A 19,355-nucleotide genomic window follows, 5' to 3' on the forward strand; every position below is an offset into this window, starting at 1 on the left:
AAAATAACAACACTTAATAAGTGCCATGAGAGGATCATTGGGACTGAGTTTGATTGAAACCTGGACCTTGAGAAGAAGTAAAAAATGTCTCGGTCAGGAAAACCATCTTGGATTTTGAATTGACTGAAAAATAACAAAACGTGGTCAGAGCCATGAGAGCACCATTTGAACAAAGTTTCAAATACAGTCCAAAATATTATGGCAACTTCGACTTACTATCTACTGCTAATAACTCGGCACCTTGTCGCAAGCTAGTTACAACCTAGTTTAGAAAGCCTGTAATTTTTGTTTGGGATGACTACTTAATTTTACTTTTTTAGTTGAGATTACTGTGAATTTGACTCTGAGAGCAGTTGCTCTCCTACATAATTTTAGGAAAGCAGTTTATCATCTACTATGAATCAAAAGCACTGTCTATCATAGTACGGTCTTTGTAGTTTGCTAAGAACATATACATGGTATATATTATTCTATAGAATAGTAGAAATTCTGGTGGGCTAGTAAATTTTAGTTGGTTCTGGTCCAGCGGACTGGTGAATTATTTTCCATTTTTGCACCATTTGGATAATAAAACAATTACTACACTTGCATGCGAGATGTACTGATGTTACGAAACTTGTGTCAGGATTTGTGTATTACAAAAATCCGGACACTTGTTTCGGAAAATCAGTACGACACACAAGCTTGTATAATAATATCTCTGCATACTATGTCATTATTAATACATTTGTAAAAGTTTAAAATATAACTGTCTGAGCAGTACTAGTGTACCTTAATATTTTTGGAATGCAGTAAACATTTTTAGTGGACTGGTAAGCTTTATGGTCTACTGGCCCTTTGAGCAACTGGGTATTAAAACCTTTTATTTGAACCCCTGACACTGGACTTTGTGAATGATTCAGAAAAAATTCAGTTTGATTTGTGAATGAAGTACACATTATTCTTAATTTGCAGCTTCAGTGTCCAAGATGTCTCAGAATTCTTCCTGTTCAAGGCACAAGACAAATGAGCCAGACCTTGACGAAACAGATAAAGCCATCAAAACCAGTGAGTTGTTTTTATCATTTTTTTTTTTTTTAGTTTAGTTTACTTGTAAACATCTGAAGTATGGTGGATAGTCACATAGTTTAACCTTTTTGTATTTTATGTTTTTTTTTAATAGTATACATGTAGATGGCCTAATATTAAAATGTTAATTATGTACATGTATACAATGTATTTACAGTGTACATGTTTGTACATTTATACATTCATTTTGTGAACCCAAACATTCTAAAGAAAACAGTTCCTTTTTCTAATGTCTGCCTAAAATAAATGTTGTGTTTCCAGGAAACCATCCCCACTTAGAAAAAGCTACCGACCCTAAAAAAAATTATCAATGTATTATTATTATTTATATTTTTATTAATATATAAGTATATAGGTGAAAAGAAAGAGTACATACAAATAATTTTCACTGCATCCATATTGCTTAATGTACATGTACTATGATAGTATTAAAACTTAATTATTATTTTTTTAAATCGACATACCCTACTGAATATTGGCGCATTCCTGGAAATAGACATTTTTTAAAGGCCTAATTTAAAATAATCTACTGTACCTATTTTCCAATTAAGCTTTAACGTAACTCCCTCTGCCATGATTTACTTTCAACAGATCCAACAATGTTTGGTATTGACAGAAACTAATTCTTGTTCTGTGTATTTTGAAGTGATATGGTTTTTTTTCTTCTGAAATGCTGAAATTATATGTTCATAAATATGAGCTTGTTTACACAGTACTGGTATGTGATGGGAATTTCTTTGTTTAATTGTAGATATTTGCCAGATTTAATTTGGTAAATCTGATTCAGAGGACAACAACTCAGGCCCAGTTTTCGGACATCAGTCCACAGGCTCAGAAGATTGTCGGGTGGTGGCTCATGGGGTGCGCTGTCATGTGCTTTGGTGCAGTTGTCCTGGGAGGAGTCACCAGGTATAATAATGATTACGCTTACATTAAATATATTTTCACGACCTCAGGGATGTTTAATGTAGCCATGTGATTTGAAATGCCATTTTCCAGCTCTGGAAAGTAATGGAATTTTTAGTTGGGTGGTTGTAAAAAATCATGGATTTAGTTGATAATTATTTTCCCTTCCATTTAAGGTAAAGACGATTGTTATTTCACATCACAAAATCCTGAAAAAGGTCATGTAATTTAGTTGACAATAATGTGTATCAATTGACCTGAAGTAATTAGCAGTTAATGTGCATGCAGGTATATATATATATATATATATATATATATATATATATATATATATATATATATATATATATATATATATATATATATATATATATACTCTTCAAAAAAAGAAAAGCAAAAGGGTACAAATGGGTTATAACTCCGATTTTATGTTTCCTACCGGTTCATGCTTTGTGAATATAAGGTCATTGCATGTCCCAAACACATTCCCACGGTTACATTCGATAAAACACAGCTACTGTACAATAAAGTTCCAAAATGTGAATATTCGCAAAAACGCAGCCACGTGCAAACCATGTCACAACTGCACGTGCGTTGTCTGCACGTGCAACATGAACACCGACAGTATAAAAGTGCAGGGTGTTCGCTTGCCTGGCCTCTGTATCTGGCCGACAGTTGACAATCCAGGACATGCCACGTCTCAGTGAACCGCAGAGAAACAATGCCATCGGCCGACTAGACGCAGGCGAATCCAGAACGGCCGTTGCCAGGGCATTCCATGTGTCCCCAAGCACCATCTCCAGACTGTGGGACCGTTACCAGCAACATGGATCAACACGTGACCTCCCTAGATCCGGTCGACCACGGGTCACTACCCCCGGGCAGGACCGCTACATCCGGGTGCGCCACCTTCGGGAACGATTGACTACTGCCACCTCCACAGCCGCAGCAATACCAGGTTTGCGCAGGATATCCGACCAGACCGTACGGAACCGCCTACGTGAGGTAGGAATTCGTGCCAAACGTCCAGTTCGAGGTGTTATCTTAACACCACAACACCGTCGACTCCGACTGCAGTGGTGCCAGATTCATCGACAATGGCCTCAACTGCGATGGAGACAGGTGTGGTTCAGTGACGAGTCCCGATTTCTGCTCCGACGTCATGATGGAAGATGTCGCGTGTATAGGCGTCGTGGTGTTCCAACATGACAACGCCAGGCCTCACACAGCACGTCTCACAACGGCTTTCCTACAGAACAACAACATTAATGTCCTTCCTTGGCCATCGATATCACCGGATTTGAACCCAATTGAGCATCTATGGGACGAGTTGGACCGACGCCTCCGACAGCGACAACCACAGCCCCAGACCCTGCCCGAGCTGGCAGCAGCCTTGCAGGCCGAGTGGGCCACCATCCCCCGGGACATCATCCGTACTCTGGTTGCTTCAATGGGCAGGCGGTGCCAGGCAGTTGTCAACACACGCGGAGGCCACACCCGGTATTGACTCCAGATGACCTTGACCTTGGTGGTGTGTCCTATCACTTACTCACAATGGACTAGAGTGAATTGTGAACAATCCTGCAACATTTGGTAATTATCGGACTCACCATTCAATAATTAAATCAATTCTCCAAATGTTACGACAATGTGGTTTTGCGTTTCTTCTTTTGAAGAGTATATATATATATATATATATATATATATATATATATACACACACACACACACACACACACACACACACACACACAAAAACACTATTATGGATAAAATTGTTAAAATCGTATGCAGTAATTTTACTTTACAAAGGCAACCATTTGTATTGTACTTAACTAAATATATGTATAATATATGCAGTGTTCGAGGTTAACGGTATCCTGATATCCCTCGGATACCAGAATTTAATTATGGATACCAGACTTCAAGAACCCAGTATCCCATTGGGATACCATATAATGTTCTTGGTTTTTTTAATCCTGTGTTTTAATTTTTCATTGAAACAATGAAAGTCATCATTTACTGGTGAAATTAAGTAACAGTATTTTCAAGCTTGTACCCAGTCTAATGATATGCCATAACAATATCTCCCCAAACTCGTACCCATTCTAATGCTACACTGGAGCAATAGCGGTATAGCAATAGACTGGGAACTGCTAAGTCACTATTGTTTTTGTTGGATATTTCCTCCCTTCAAAGTTTATTTAAGATATTGGTTCCACATTTGCAGAAAATTGATACAGGTAGGTTTATCATTAGTAATGTCAGAAACACTTATAGATTACTGCTAAATATTACTTTATGTCAGTATTACTAAAAAATAGATGCAGCAAATATTTTGGCTGATTCCGTTTGATTGCGAATTCCACGATTTCGATTGCAGCATAGATATAGACTGGGAAGGAGAAGAGTGTTGTCCAAGTTCGTTACGATGTTATTTGTGAATTTCGTTTAAGTGGGATACTAAATTCTCAGGTGGGATACCAGATTTTGAAATGTTAGTATCCAACTGGGATACTGCCCAAAATTTTAAATCTCAAACACTGTAATATGTGAACATGTAATTTATGTAAAGAATGAAAAAAGTGCAACATTCATGTACCTATACATCTGTACAAACAATATTACACAGTTCTTACATACATGTATAAAGCTCTACAATACAAATTTATGCAATATTAATTAATCTTTCATAACTAACATTTATTAACAGTAAATGACTTAAATGTTTACTTCAGCAGACCCTAATCTAGAATTGTAAAAATAAGAGAGAGAACTACTCCCTTCCCAGGAGAAAGGGGAGAAGTGTGAACAAATAGGTGAATTTATTTTGTGATGATTTGTCATATATGTTCCACGTTCATTCGGAAATGTTGCGAATTATATACTTGGTTGAAATTGTAATATTTAGTTTATCATATAAAACTGTCATGTACTTCTACTTCTGGTAATAAAATCTTAATGAAAACAATTGAATATTTTCATTATAATCTTAAGTAACTGATGTATACTGTGTGCTGTGTTAAAATGAAAACTGTAATCATTTGTATTTTCTGGTATTGCTGAAATGAATCTTGCCAAGAACTAAACAATGCTTTACTGGTCACTTCAAATGGTGTGACATGCATTGATTTACAGTCTGGCACCAAAGTAAAACAAACAGAAAGTTGCTTCTCAGTATTGCTAATAACTTGGCGACATTTGGCAAAAATAAATATATTGTGGTCTGACTTCTATCTTCAAAATTTAAAATTTAATGTAATAGATTTTATGGTGATACTGCAACAAGAAACTCAGTATTTAGAAATCAATAGTGTTCTGTATCAATCTGAATAATCGCAATAAAATATTAAATTCAAAATGGGTTGTTTCAACTACATTATGTTATTCATTTAATTGAATTTCATGCATCATTAAAAGTTAAATAATTTATTTTTAATGCAGGATGTGCTTAAAATACTTTTGATAAATATCAACTGAGCCAGATTGTAAAATTCCTGTTGTAGTTGTGACTCTGTGTTAGTCATTAAGAAGGTTATAACAATAAATGCACAGATATATGTAGATAGAGTGAAAGATATTGATCTTATTGTTATTGATCGTATACAGTATGAGTTGTCCTTAATTTGCTTCTGCGCTGTAAATTAATTCTTTCGGAAACTAATTGATCTTATCAGAAAGCTTCTTATTTGTAATTAATAATGAAGTGTATAATAGCTCACTCTCAATTTTGCCTTCAGCACTGTAAATAATCGTTATTATGTAATGAATACTTAACAGAAAGTATTTATAGCTCTTTAGCCTGGTATGGTTTGTTTCTTCATGAACTGAAACTGAATAACCTTTTGAAAAGAATTTTGTATAACTGACCAACTAATAAAAATCCTTACTGGTCTTATAGTTTGTCAGACACAATTTCTTCTCTTTCTGTGTTCCTTTTTTCATTTTCCCGTCCTTGTCAACCAACTAGAAAAATAATTTGGTCAGATTATAGTAAACATGTTACTGTGAACAGATGAACACAAAATTTGTTTGTGGTCAACAAGTTTCTGAACGTTTGATAAATAAAACATTAAATTTGATATTACTTTAGAATTGGTTTCAGGTATCGAAAAATTATTTTAAAACTCACTAGGGCAGGTGTGATTTGCATTCTTACTTGCCCAAAATATTTTTCCACTTACCCATCCAAAAGATTTTCTTGTTTAAGTGAATAAATTAATAATACTGGTGTAATATGTCATATGTAATTATTATAATAATAATACATTATAGCAATTTAACAAAGTGAAACCCCGCTATTAAGACTTACCATGGGACTTAATAAATATTGTCTTATTATCAGGGTGGTCTTATTAGTGAATTACTCTCATTTTAAATTGATTCCAAATTATATACAATTATAACATAAGAAATATATTGCAAATATCATGTATTTTAATTATTTACAATGAGCACTAAAATAGAATTAAGAACTAATTTCAGTATGAATTTATAAATGCTGAATATTAAGCGAATTATTTGAAAAACGCGTCTATTGTCTGTTGTTGAATTTTACATGTCTAATAACGATGTTGCGTATAAAATTATATCGAAATAGTGATAGTACGACTACAACATTTGTGTTTGGTTTTCAGCACTTTGACACTCAAAATACACAAAATTCACTTTGTCAGTGTCACCTTTCTAAATAACTCTTGTTTTGTTACCTTTTGAATTAGTCGGTCACCGTGTTGGAGCGATATTCCAATTAACAATTAGGTTCGCCCTGTCTTGTTGGGATGACAGTGAATGTGTATCTTCAACCATACACGTGTCAAGGCAACTTCAGAGTGATCAACATTTGGGCTGGGCAATAAAAGTAATTGCAGTGATGCTCTTCTTAATAAGTTACATAATTTGTATACGAAGTGTGTTTGTCTATAAACATGTTTAATTAGCATGTCACTGTAATTGGAATTTGTGCAGACTTGTGGGTCACTTGACTGACTGCCAGTGCCCCCCCCCCCCCCCCCCCCCCCCAAATCCCGGGAAATGTTTACCTTTTCGCTTATTAATAACATTAAAAAGGTTCCTGTGTCATATCCCACTACACAGGTGGTTCCCACCAATACAAAATCCTGCCTATGCCACTGCTGACTGCACAGTATGAACACAAACAATGAGCACGTTACATCACTCATTAATGTTAACTAGGTGACTATGCCACTGCTGACTGCACAGTATGAACACAAACAATGAGCACGTTACATCGCTCATTAATGTTAACTAGGTGACTATGCCACTGCTGACTGCACAGTATGAACACAAACAATGAGCACGTTACATCGCTCATTAATGTTAACTAGGTGACTATGCCACTGCTGACTGCACAGTATGAACACAAACAATGAGCACGTTACATCGCTCATTAATGTTAACTAGGTGACTATGCCACTGCTGACTGCACAGTATGAACACAAACAATGAGCACGTTACATCACTCATTAATGTTAACTAGTTGACTATGCCACTGCTGACTGCACAGTATGAACACAAACAATGAGCACGTTACATCACTCATTAATGTTAACTAGGTGACTATGCCACTGCTGACTGCACAGTATGAAGACAAACAATGAGCACATTACATCGCTCATTAATGTTAACTAGGTGACTATGCCACTGCTGACTGCACAGTATGAAGACAAACAATGAGCACGTTACATCACTCATTAATGTTAACTAGGTGACTATGCCACTGCTGACTGCACAGTATGAAGACAAACAATGAGCATGTTACATCACTCATTAATGTTAACTAGGTGACTATTTTCCGCAAACTAAAACTTATAGTAAGAGTACTGGTATTCTTTTTATGCTTCATAGATTAAACTTACATGATTACTCTTTGATTGTACTATACCTATCGTTTGTTAACAATCAGCAAGGACAAAGAAACCATTAGATGCGTGACTTTTCAACACTTGTATAAAAAAAAGGCAGAAAATTTGCTATCATAATATGGTCGCTTTAACGGGGTTGAAATGGTGGTCTTAATACCGGGGTAGTTTTACCTATAAAATAACAAAGAAATATTTCGCTCTTTAAAAAACAGTGGTCTTACTAGCAGAGTGGTCTTAATAGCTTTATAATGTACTGTTACAGATCAGATTTGATTTTCCTGGCAATTTATCCAATTTGTTATGGAGTTGTGACCCTTGATCTTTGGAGATATGAAAATTTGTTTTCCCGGACTTTTGTTTTGCAATGCCTGAAAATATTGAGATGAAATTTTGTATATAACTTTATCTTGTACTGTTACTGATCAAGTTTAACTTTCATTGTGATTTACCCACTTTTCACAATGGTATGGCCCTTGAATTTAGGAGATACGAAAAATTTGGTAGGGGACATGTATTGCTTTAGCATTACTCTCAGAATGCTTGTTGTATTCAACCATGTAGTTGCTATCGATTTCAGCTTCTTGGTGCTGACTACACTTATTTTTTTGTTACAATCGTTCCATTTACGTCGTTACAGTTGTAATCAGCCCTAAACGAACATAATATATGTTTTGAGATTAACATGTGTGAAAAACTTTTAATTTTTTGCCAGTTTTTATTACTTTGGTTAAACACATTTTGAATAACAATCTACAGATCTTTTTTTTTTATACATGATAATTTTAGCACATACCATTAAACCATGTTGTTTTAAAATAAGCAAGTACTGGATGACATTGTTTTCTTCCTGTCATTAGCGATATTGCTAGCTGAACATTTGGTGATATATATGTTACAATGGTCCAATTCCCACTTCCGTTTATTTCTCCTGCTAAATTAACTTATTGGCTTTTGGGACATATGCTTATTTATTTCATAGACTGATTTTTGACTGAATGTGAAATTAATATTTTACAGACAAGTAATGCTGTTTTATTAAGAATTTCATTTTTAATAGTTCACTTGCCCACAGGCAGAGATCATTTGCCCGACCATTGTATTTGACTTGCCCAGGGTGTCGGGCAATGGTGTTTTACTATTAGGCCCTGGGTTTTATGTGTTTTTTTTTTTTCATCATCAGACTCACAGAATCGGGACTGTCAATGGTTGACTGGCGTCTGATAAAAGACATGAGACCACCTCGGAATGAACAAGAATGGGAAGAAGAGTTTGAAAACTACAAAAAGTTTCCAGAATATCAATAGTAAGATGAAAATACATATTGATGATGTATTCAATTTTTTTTACAAAAGACAGCATTACATTGTTTATTGAGCATTTCATAAAAGTTTTTGCAATTATAAACAGAATGTGATTACATCAAAGGTGGTTGAGATGAAAGTAATAATTTATCACACTGGTGTAGTGTTTGGTTTGTTTTCAATTCTTTATAAACAATTAATACCTCAGAGGGAACTCATAATTGGGGAAATAATAATTATAATTATCATGCTTTGGTGTAATGTACCATATTATTGGACAATTTGATGCTTACAAACCAGTGACTTTGTTGGTACTAAATATAACATCTTCATTATTTGACAAAGTTACACAATGATCTCACAAAGTTACACAATGATCTCACAAAGTTACACAATGATCTCACAAAGTTTAAAGAGTTTGCATTTATGCCTCTCAAGTTTTATTGTTAAATTTTTAATAAAATATTAATACACTTTATTACAGATTTCTAAAAACAGAATTAAACAGCTTTAAAAAAATGTCATCTGTGAACATAAATAAAATAAAAAGTTATAGAAATACTCAGAACACTATGTAAAGTGGTTTACATCATTTCTATACCTGTATGGATCTATAAAATAAAAGGCCTTTTGAGAACTAAAAATAGCTGAGGTAATAAATAGAATAACAAATTTGGTACCAGTTATTCAATTTTTGTCCCACATAAAATAATTTTCATTTGTCATTCAGTGAAACTCATGACAAGTGAAAATTAATTAATACATTTGGTAATAACTGGTAACTCATTTATTATCCTCAATTTCATTTACTTTATGAAAAATATCACATGATACTAAACTGGCCAATCAAAACACATACAGTAACAGGGTTTCTGCCAGAGGGTAAAATGGGTATGGCGCCATACCCCGATTTTTTTGCAGATTAAAAAAAAAAAAGTTAACCTCTTGACAAAATTAATTATTCTTATCATTAATGTATGATTTTCTTAACCCTAACCCTAAACGTAACCCATTTTCTTACTGGGGGAAGCCTTTCATACCCACTGTTGACTGTGGTTGCATTCAATTCCATAGTGCAGTACCCAAAAATTTATTTCTGGCAGAAACACTGAGTAAGCTGATCTCTCACCTGTGTACATTTGAGCTCAATGAATTGGTTTGGCCCGAACATCCTAGCAGCCATGTGTTCTTTATTGTTAGAGACAACATATTTACTGAGCACTTTTTCTTAATTATAAACTAAATGTGACTAAATAAGCGATATCTGGGATGTATATGGAAGAAAATAATTTATTAAACTCTTTGATATTTAATAGCTTTGTTTTATGTCATATATCCAGAACTAAAATAATTATATTTAAAAAAAATATATATCAGATTATACTAAATTAGCCAATCAAAACTCACACAGATGTAGAATTAGTATGCTTGTCAAACTTGGTATGTGGTACTGCTGAACAAGTAATTGTTTTTGCATTCGTTGTCGACTGACAAATGCGTAAACAAAAACAGAAAAGACTATTTGCTGTCACTCTTTATGTGACCCTTATTTTATATCATCAGATGCTACTCGAGTGAACAGTTATCAAATTATGATACCAATACTCAGCTGGATAGTACGGTACTACCACAAGCACTTACTTAGTAACTAAGTAGACTTTTACTTTCCAATATCAGTGTCTTTAAGAATTAATTTGTTTTTCAGCCAACACACTCACATTTATCACCAATCACAGGACTTGTGGTGTTCACTTCTCTATCAAAAGTTGGGTGCACATCGAACTTTGATCCAGCCGGAAGTTATTTGATTTAATACTACCTAGAGAGGAAACCAGTACATTTTTTTGTTCATTATAGTAGCAAGGCATCTTTTAATATTCTCATGCCACTTTTAGGTCAAGACAAACAGATTTAGACCATCTACTTGTCATTGAACAAGTGAAGATTTTTAGTATTTCTACACCCATAACAAACATACCTAAACTCTAGTTCATTAAATTTTGATTTCAGTTTTTCCAGTCGGAGAGAAGTGACCCTTTCTGATTTCAAGTTTATATTCTACATGGAATGGTTCCACAGACTTTGGGGACGCACAACTGGCCTTGTTTTTGCTCTACCGGCTATTTTCTTTTGGAAAAAAGGTTGGATTGCCCAGCAGATGAAAAAACGCATTGTTATATATGGTGCTTTGATTGGATTTCAGGTTAGTGTGTTCTAAAGACGGAATACTTGCTTACTTGGTGATTCTAAGATATGTATGCACCTGTTTTGACTTGTTTGTCATGTAATTCTAAATTCTAAATGTATAACAAATAATTATCAGTGCATAAAAGGACAAATTACAGTTCAAAATATCATATTTATTATGTCATTATCTGTAACACATTATCCAAACTTTGAAAATATATTAATATACCTGTATTTGTATTTTATTATAGGGATTTATGGGCTGGTATATGGTGAAGAGTGGGCTTAAAGATGACATTGATATTCCCAGAGTGAGCCAGTATCGACTTTCTGTTCACCTTGGCACGGCAATTTTCCTCTACAGTCTTTTCCTCTTTGGAGCATTGGGACATTTGTCCAAGCCTGGATTGGTATGCTTGCTGCAGATACTATTACAGGGTTCATATGGGTCATGGAATCGTTGAACGTCATGCAGTTAGCAAATGTCACTCTTCAGCCCTAAAACGTCATGGAATTGTAGTTGGGTAATGAGTAGGACTTTATGGAAAACTGATTAATTTTCTTCTATTAGAGGGATAACCCACAGTAAAACATTCCAATATTATTAGATTATGACACCAGGCCTCCCAGACCTCCTATATTTCCTATATTTTTAATAGGATCCTATAAAACTCCTATATTGAGATTCATTTCCTATATTTCACTCAATTGCTTTGCCAAAATGCCGATGAATAAAATATGTTACTGAGTTATATTCGCAGTAAAAGGCAGCCAGCCTGTCAGAAATTCAGAAGATGCTTTGAATGTGCACCAACTTTCATATTATCCTGGATACAGGCATGGACTGCTGGCAAGCCTTGGTAGGCCTACATATTTGTTCAGGGTTGACAATTAACATGAAAACCATGGTCGCCAGCGGGGCCAGTTGAAGAAAAATCTTACTGGCCCTTCTCAAATTCATCTAGCCCTCCAATTTAACTGCGCAACCAAAATCAAAACTAGAATGTTCTCTGTTAAAAAATAACCATGTATAATAATAATAATAATAACCATGTATATAGTCCATTTGCGTCGAAAAGGAAAACGATGAACTGGCATGTAACTTCATAATGAATAAAGTTAAAATTCATATTAGAAACATATTATTAAGTTTTAAACCCATACCAACCCAAATCACAGTTTAAAAAAAAAAAAAAAATAGTCCAGTATAAATAAAAGTTAGTTTAAAAGTTACCATTAAATGATACAGATTAAATATAATTTTGTATACAGGGATACAAAAACAAATGCTAAAACAGCCACGGTCAGTCTTCTTTGTGCGCCTGTGAGAGGTGGTTCAATATGGAGAACTCTCCAGTAAAGGATCTCCTTGGGAGTGGCTTTCCTCCTAAAGATGAGGCACTAGATAAAGATTCATGGAATCATCCGCTATTTTGCCAAATACTCAATCGACTCTGCATTGTCGTTCAGATTACGTTGGATTTATCCTATGCAGTATTATAAATATATATTATTTTTATTTACACTGAATGTTTTACCCCCAAAAAACATTATTTCAGATGATATGGGTTTACAGTTTAATAAATTAATATGTTTTTATATGAATTTTATCTTTAGGCCTACATGCCAGTTAACTGACTTTTGAAATAATCCATGTAGTAATGGAACATTTCATTGTTAGTGTGCGTTAAAAGTACATGTTAAAATTTGATTTTGTCCCAGAATAATATAAGCTAATTAAATACCATAGCATTGAATGATGTCAAGAAGTTGGTCTACTAAATAATTATGGCGTATCCAGTCCAGTTCCCTGCCCTCCTTTATTTTTTAGCGCCCCTCTTTATGTTTCAGCACCTATCTCCGCTATTTCCAAATGCACTTTTTTCCCACACAAAAAACAACGATCAGTCTACACACTGGACATCAAAGGAAACAAGCCGCGTTGTGTACGAAAAAGCAATTGACGAAACATTTACGACAGTTACGTAACGTAATTTAACAGTATTTTTAACAGTCTCTATTTTGTCCAATATCTGTATCCATTACAGACACAATAAACATTATATTTTATGTAAGCAATGAAAACATTTTATTTTTTACGGATTCGGCAATCTCCGATTGAAAAACCCCCTCTTATTTGGTGCCAAATTTGTCACGTGATCAAAACGGTCATTCTGTCTTGTTTCCACTAACTATCGTTTGATATTTTGTCCTCATTTGCAGATATAATTGGTTGAAACTGATGATTTTTACTTTCCGTTATTCTGTTTATTCAGCAGTTCTTTATAAAATATTGTAAAGTTTTCATTTTGAGGGGATATGAACGCTTATAAAAACAACGGAAGTGGTAGTGTTTATCATTAAAATCATTTATCTTGAGTGCCAAATAATATATACACCACCTTTACAAAAACAAAACTGGCGATAATATTTTATCACAGCGATCGATTCATTCGATGAAGATGGAAATAACAAAAATGTATCTGACATTAGGAGATCACTTTACAAACATCTTTATTGTTTTTCGTTTATCTTGAAATCTTTATTAAAAATAATAGTATTAAAACTTTGATCAGTCCAGCAAAACCGGAACTGCCTGTGAATGTCAGACCGATATCATCTTCGGTTCAATTAAACAAGTTTTTTTTTATAAACCCCTTTGCACTTTTTTGTAGGCAAAATGAGTATGCCTTTTCTCAAAAGTCTACCAACATACAACAATATGATAACCAAACTACTACTCCACCACCACCACCCCCACCCCCCCCCCCCCCCCCCACCTTTTTTTATTTTTTTTTATTTTTATTTTTTTTGCTTTTCGTTTATTGTTGGGGTTTTTTAAGGGTGTGGTGCCGACCGGCCGCCCTCCTTTAATTTTCACCCAGCGAGAACACTGCAGTCCATTAATCCAACAACTTAAAAACCCCCAAAACATGATGTGTTTACAACACGTTTTGAGCTATATATTTTTTAAAGTCTAAAATCTGTGTAAAATGCCTATAATCCTGATAATCGGTCCAAATTTTCCTATAAAACTCCTATATTTGACCTCAAAATTCCTATAAAACTCCTATATTTTGGTATGCAAATTCCTATATTTCCTATATTTTAATATATACAAGTGGCTGGGAGGCCTGTGACACTGTTTATGATCACAGAAGAATCTAATAAAAAGGTCATGGAAAATGTCTTTAAAAGTCATGAAGAGTTACAGAATTGGTGTGATGACAATGTATGAACCTTTTATTAGTTTGATATCGTACAGTGTTAAATATACAGAGGTCATCACCACAGTGTGTTTCAATATCATCAGTATCATATATTAGACATAATTTTAATAATTATTTTTATTCCTAATATATTATATTGACAATACCGAAACACACGAGGGTAATAATCTCTCTACCATATAATCTCAAGCTTAATACAAAGTGTTTTTTTAAACTGAAATAATCCTAATTCACTGAAATACACATTGCCAAATAACTTAAGTACATTTTTAACAAATACAGAACATGGTAAAAACTGAAAAACCCCAAAGAGAACAAAAAGCAGCAAAAATTAAGATCAGTCTAAGCATTCATTCAAAATTTCACAGCATCATACTTCATTATGTCATATAATAACTAGCATATCCAGTGTAATCAAAATTTGTGATATTTTTCAGATCACATACTTTCAGAATTTAATAACGTTGCAAATTAGGTGTAAATTAATCAAGGTCACGGCACTACATTTATTGATATTTAACACTCCATAATTGATGTGTGCATTCATAGTCATCAAACTAATATCTTTCAATAGCAACTTTACACTGAAAACTGTTCCGAAAACAAAAAACGTTAAGCACTAGTTTATTTTTATGTGAGGATATCCAAAATGATGTCCTTCAAGTCATTTCCATTCAAAAAGACACAGCGTCACATACAGGTATTCTTACATCATTTGAATGCCGAGTAATGGCTGATTGGAATGAAAGTTGCGTATACATAGTTTCAATTTAAATATGATCATTGTTATTTTGCCTCAGTTTAAAAAATCATAATGGTTTATTTCACAGCTCGCATCAACCAAGCAAATCAGCAAACTGCGAGGGATGGCTCATGGCGTCATGACCATGGCTGTGGTCACTGCCATTTCCGGTGAGATGACCATTTGGATTTAGCCTTACATTAAACACACCTGCTATTGAAAACACATTTTAGTCCAAATCTTAGGGTTACACTATACACTTGAGCTATATTACATGCCATGTTTGTAGTTTTTGATGAGCACTAATGATTTAAACTCTTATATGCTCAGCAATACATGATTATACTAGTGATAGGCATGAAAATATACTACACAATGATCTTTCTATGTCAGATTTAATTCATTACCAGAGTCCCTAAGTCGATAAATTAACCACAAATTGTTTTGAGTTTTTTATTTTATAAGGTGCCTTTGTGGCGGGACTAGATGCAGGTCTGACATATAATTCTTGGCCCAAGATGGCTGACAAGTGGTTCCCAGATGACCTGTGGGCTAACACCCCAAAGTGGAAAAATATCTTTGAAAATCCAACTACAGTTCAGTTTATTCACAGACATCTTGTAAGTATCTGTTTTCAGTATGCTGTTATTTGTATCCAACTAAAAACATGATTTGTCTATGGGGTTTTCCTTCAAGAGGGGATATTCACTGATAGACTAAAATAATATTTTAGACTCTTACCATTGTTAACAAGCAGTCAGATATTTGATTCACTGTGGATATATTAAAATTATTTATGGACATAACATAATTCTATTTATTAAATTGTATGTTTTTCATTTATCTGATAGAACAGTATATCTTTTGTCTTTCAGGCTGAGGCAACAATAATATTTATTGGTTTCTTCTGGTGGGTGTGCCGCAAATCTCCAGTTCCACAGAGGGTCAAGTTGGCCGCTTCCTGTTGTTTGTGGATGAGTGTACTGCAGGTTTGTGCAGACTAACATTTAAAGTGACTGACCCTAGCTTTTAAACACTACAGCATTTTTATTCGAAACGTCACAACATGTGAGTGCCACAACAGATATTGCACCTGTGACGACATATAAAAGTGATCACAGCCAATATTAAAGGAGTTTAAATGACATCATTAACAAACAATTAATCCCTTACTAAATAGTGGTACCAGTTTTATAGATATTTTTACATGAGAGTGGCCCAAACAAAGTATTTAGTTTAAAAGTTGTTGACCAGTTTTAACAAATGAAAATGGATACCAAATTTGGATAATGTACAAATCTATAACACATTTGGATAATGTACAAATCTATAACACATTTGGATAATGTACAAATCTATAACACATTTGGATAATGTACAAATCTATAACACATTTGGATAAAGTGAAAACAAAATAAAATAAAACAAGAGTCTGTGACATTGAAACAGAGAAATACCCTTAAAATATTAGATTAGAGCTCGTCTCCATAACTGTTACTTCTCAGAGGTACGTGTTTTTAAAACAAAAACAAAAAATGCATTTTGTTGTATTAGAAACACTAGAGTGATTAGAAACTCTTCCGATGTAAGGAAATTGATAATCTAAACAATAAAGTAATGTCTCATTTCAATTATCAAAAACAGCTCTAGTAGTGAAAATGTGAAATTAAGCACCAAGTTAGGGTTACATGTTTACAGAGTGGGTTTGGGTCAGTGACCTGAATGGTGATGCATATGAGTCATCAAGTTTGTTGTATCAACCTCATCTCACATTACACCGGTTACACAGCTAGGGTCGTACCTAGATTGGGTGCGGGAGGGGAGTATAGAAACTGACAGTTTACCTTTTCAAAAGAATTTAGCATTTTAGAGATAAAAGGTTTGCCATATAACCGAAGTATTTTAATAATGTTGCACCAAACATTATGATTACTATAATATCATTCCAGTCATATATATTATGTATGTTAAAATTTTAATAAGGCACAGACAGGCTTTAAATTTTACAATAATAATAGTTTTTTTGACAAACACTTTCTGATCAGAGTAACAGAAAATCTCGAGTACCATGTTAGCCAGTTCTCAAAAACTCTACATCACCCACCCTTATTTATCACAGGTTTATCTGTTTATCAGTCAACTGACATCATTAATGTTTTATGTTACAAATAGGTAACTGAGTTAGCTTTTACTAAATTGTAATGTAATTGATATGTTGTATTTTAATAGCTTTTGAAACCATAAGACATTTGAGAATGATAATTTTGTTTGCCTGGTGCTCAAGACATGCATGTCTAATATTGTGTAACCCATTTTCATTCACACATTAAATTTAGGACTTGATATTTACATGGTTATAACAGCTCATGTAAAATAAAATAGGTTACCTGTAATATATACATGTATGTTGTAACTCATAAATGGTTTATGCATACTCTAAATTATCTAGAGAAGTTAGATAGTTGTGTATGAAACTTGCCTCATTTAATTTCTCCGAATTCTCTAAGTGTTGTGTAGAGAAGTTAGATAGTTGTGTATGAAACTTGCTTCATTTAATTTCTCTGAATTCTTTAAGTTTTGTGTAGAGAAGTTGTGTATGAAACTTGCTTCATTTAATTTCTCTGAATTCTTTAAGTTTTGTGTAGAGAAGTTAGATAATTGCATATATTAAACTTGCCTTTTTCAATTAAGGATAGTCTCTTATTTCTTTTACGTTCATCGGGGTATGAAAAAAAAAATCATCCACAAACTATGAATTGGCGAAGCAGTTTTCACAGACGTTTGCTGATGATTTCATTTTGTTCATACCCAGATGAATGTAAAAGAAATAACAAACAATACTTCTAATTAAATTTCAAACATATTTACTAATAATAACACTAAAGGTTTATCTTTTATTTTGAATTATTTTTTTGGTTCTTCAATAATAACTATCAGTAAGACAAACTACCAATATAAAGTGACGTCATCGGATATAACGTTCGATACTTACGTTCATCAAGAAATTAACAAACTTGCATTGCTAATGCTAGACCAATGAGATAACGTTAAATTGTAATTAACGTAGCAGAAATTTAATTATTGTTTTTTGTTGCTGTTTTCAGGCAGCACTGGGTATTTCGACTCTACTGATGTACGTCCCCACACACCTGGCTGCAACACACCAGGCAGGCTCTCTCGTGCTGGTCGGATTTGGCACATGGCTGGCACATGAACTGAAACGACTGCCCAAAATCTAACTCTTCAGCAAAACATGTAGTTCTGTCAATGTCACTACAATCTTCAAGATTTGTATCAGCTTTTGTGCTTATTAAACATTTGGACTCCGCTTCATCTCTCACTATATAGACCAGGTGTCAGTATAACCATAATTATGTTAAACATTAAATAACCATAGACTGAAAATGAGCTGAAGTGATCCATAACAAACTGTTTTTTTCTTTCTTTATCAATCAAGCTCTGAAGTCTTGATTTGAGTGCGGTTGAAAATGAACTTTGGATCCAGGCTCGGAAGATTTGTTGTCGGAAATGCAAAGCAAAATGTGTTTCATAAATGTGTGTAACTAAATCGTGTACTTTTTCTTACACTGTATTAAAGGATCTGAATGTTTTGCTGTGCTTAGTATTTAATTACTGAAATGACTTACCTCGTATTTCATGTCACTTAGAAGAGTGTTCAAGAGTGAAGTACAGAATTCACCAAATTGAGATAATTACATAAATTGCTAGCTTCATATACTGTGTAAGGTTACATGCATGATGGTTATCCCAAAATGGAATAAATCTGCTTATACAGTTCAGGTCCGTACGCAGAAATTTATATGGGGGGTGCGTAATCAACAGAGATGCTAGGGGGGTCCGGGAGCATGTGCCCCCCCCCCCCCCCCCCCTCGAAATTTTTTAAAATCTAGAATGCAGGAGATGCATTTTCCTGCATTATGGGAAGTAAATTTGACTATTTTTATTTATTTTTACACATCCATGGACGGACCTCGGCAGACTATGGGGGGTGCGTACGCACCCCTCGCACCCAACC

General features: G+C 34.1%; 1 protein-coding gene across 1 annotated transcript in view; it reads left to right on the plus strand.

Moving 5' to 3' along the window:
- The window catches only part of LOC121383112 (cytochrome c oxidase assembly protein COX15 homolog), a 25,518-nt gene extending 6,589 nt beyond the window's left edge, over positions 1-18,929 (plus strand). The window contains exons 2-10 of the mRNA XM_041512901.1: positions 955-1,047; positions 1,820-1,977; positions 9,040-9,162; positions 11,171-11,363; positions 11,599-11,757; positions 15,408-15,489; positions 15,785-15,939; positions 16,195-16,308; positions 18,424-18,929. Coding sequence (XP_041368835.1) covers positions 955-1,047; positions 1,820-1,977; positions 9,040-9,162; positions 11,171-11,363; positions 11,599-11,757; positions 15,408-15,489; positions 15,785-15,939; positions 16,195-16,308; positions 18,424-18,558 — 1,212 coding nt within the window. The 3' untranslated portion in view covers positions 18,559-18,929. The remainder of the gene's footprint in view (positions 1-954; positions 1,048-1,819; positions 1,978-9,039; positions 9,163-11,170; positions 11,364-11,598; positions 11,758-15,407; positions 15,490-15,784; positions 15,940-16,194; positions 16,309-18,423) is intronic.
- Positions 18,930-19,355: the final 426 nt, after the last annotated feature.

The sequence above is a fragment of the Gigantopelta aegis genome, chromosome 10 (genome assembly GCF_016097555.1).
Source record: "Gigantopelta aegis isolate Gae_Host chromosome 10, Gae_host_genome, whole genome shotgun sequence".
Taxonomy (NCBI): Eukaryota; Metazoa; Mollusca; class Gastropoda; order Neomphalida; family Peltospiridae; genus Gigantopelta; species Gigantopelta aegis.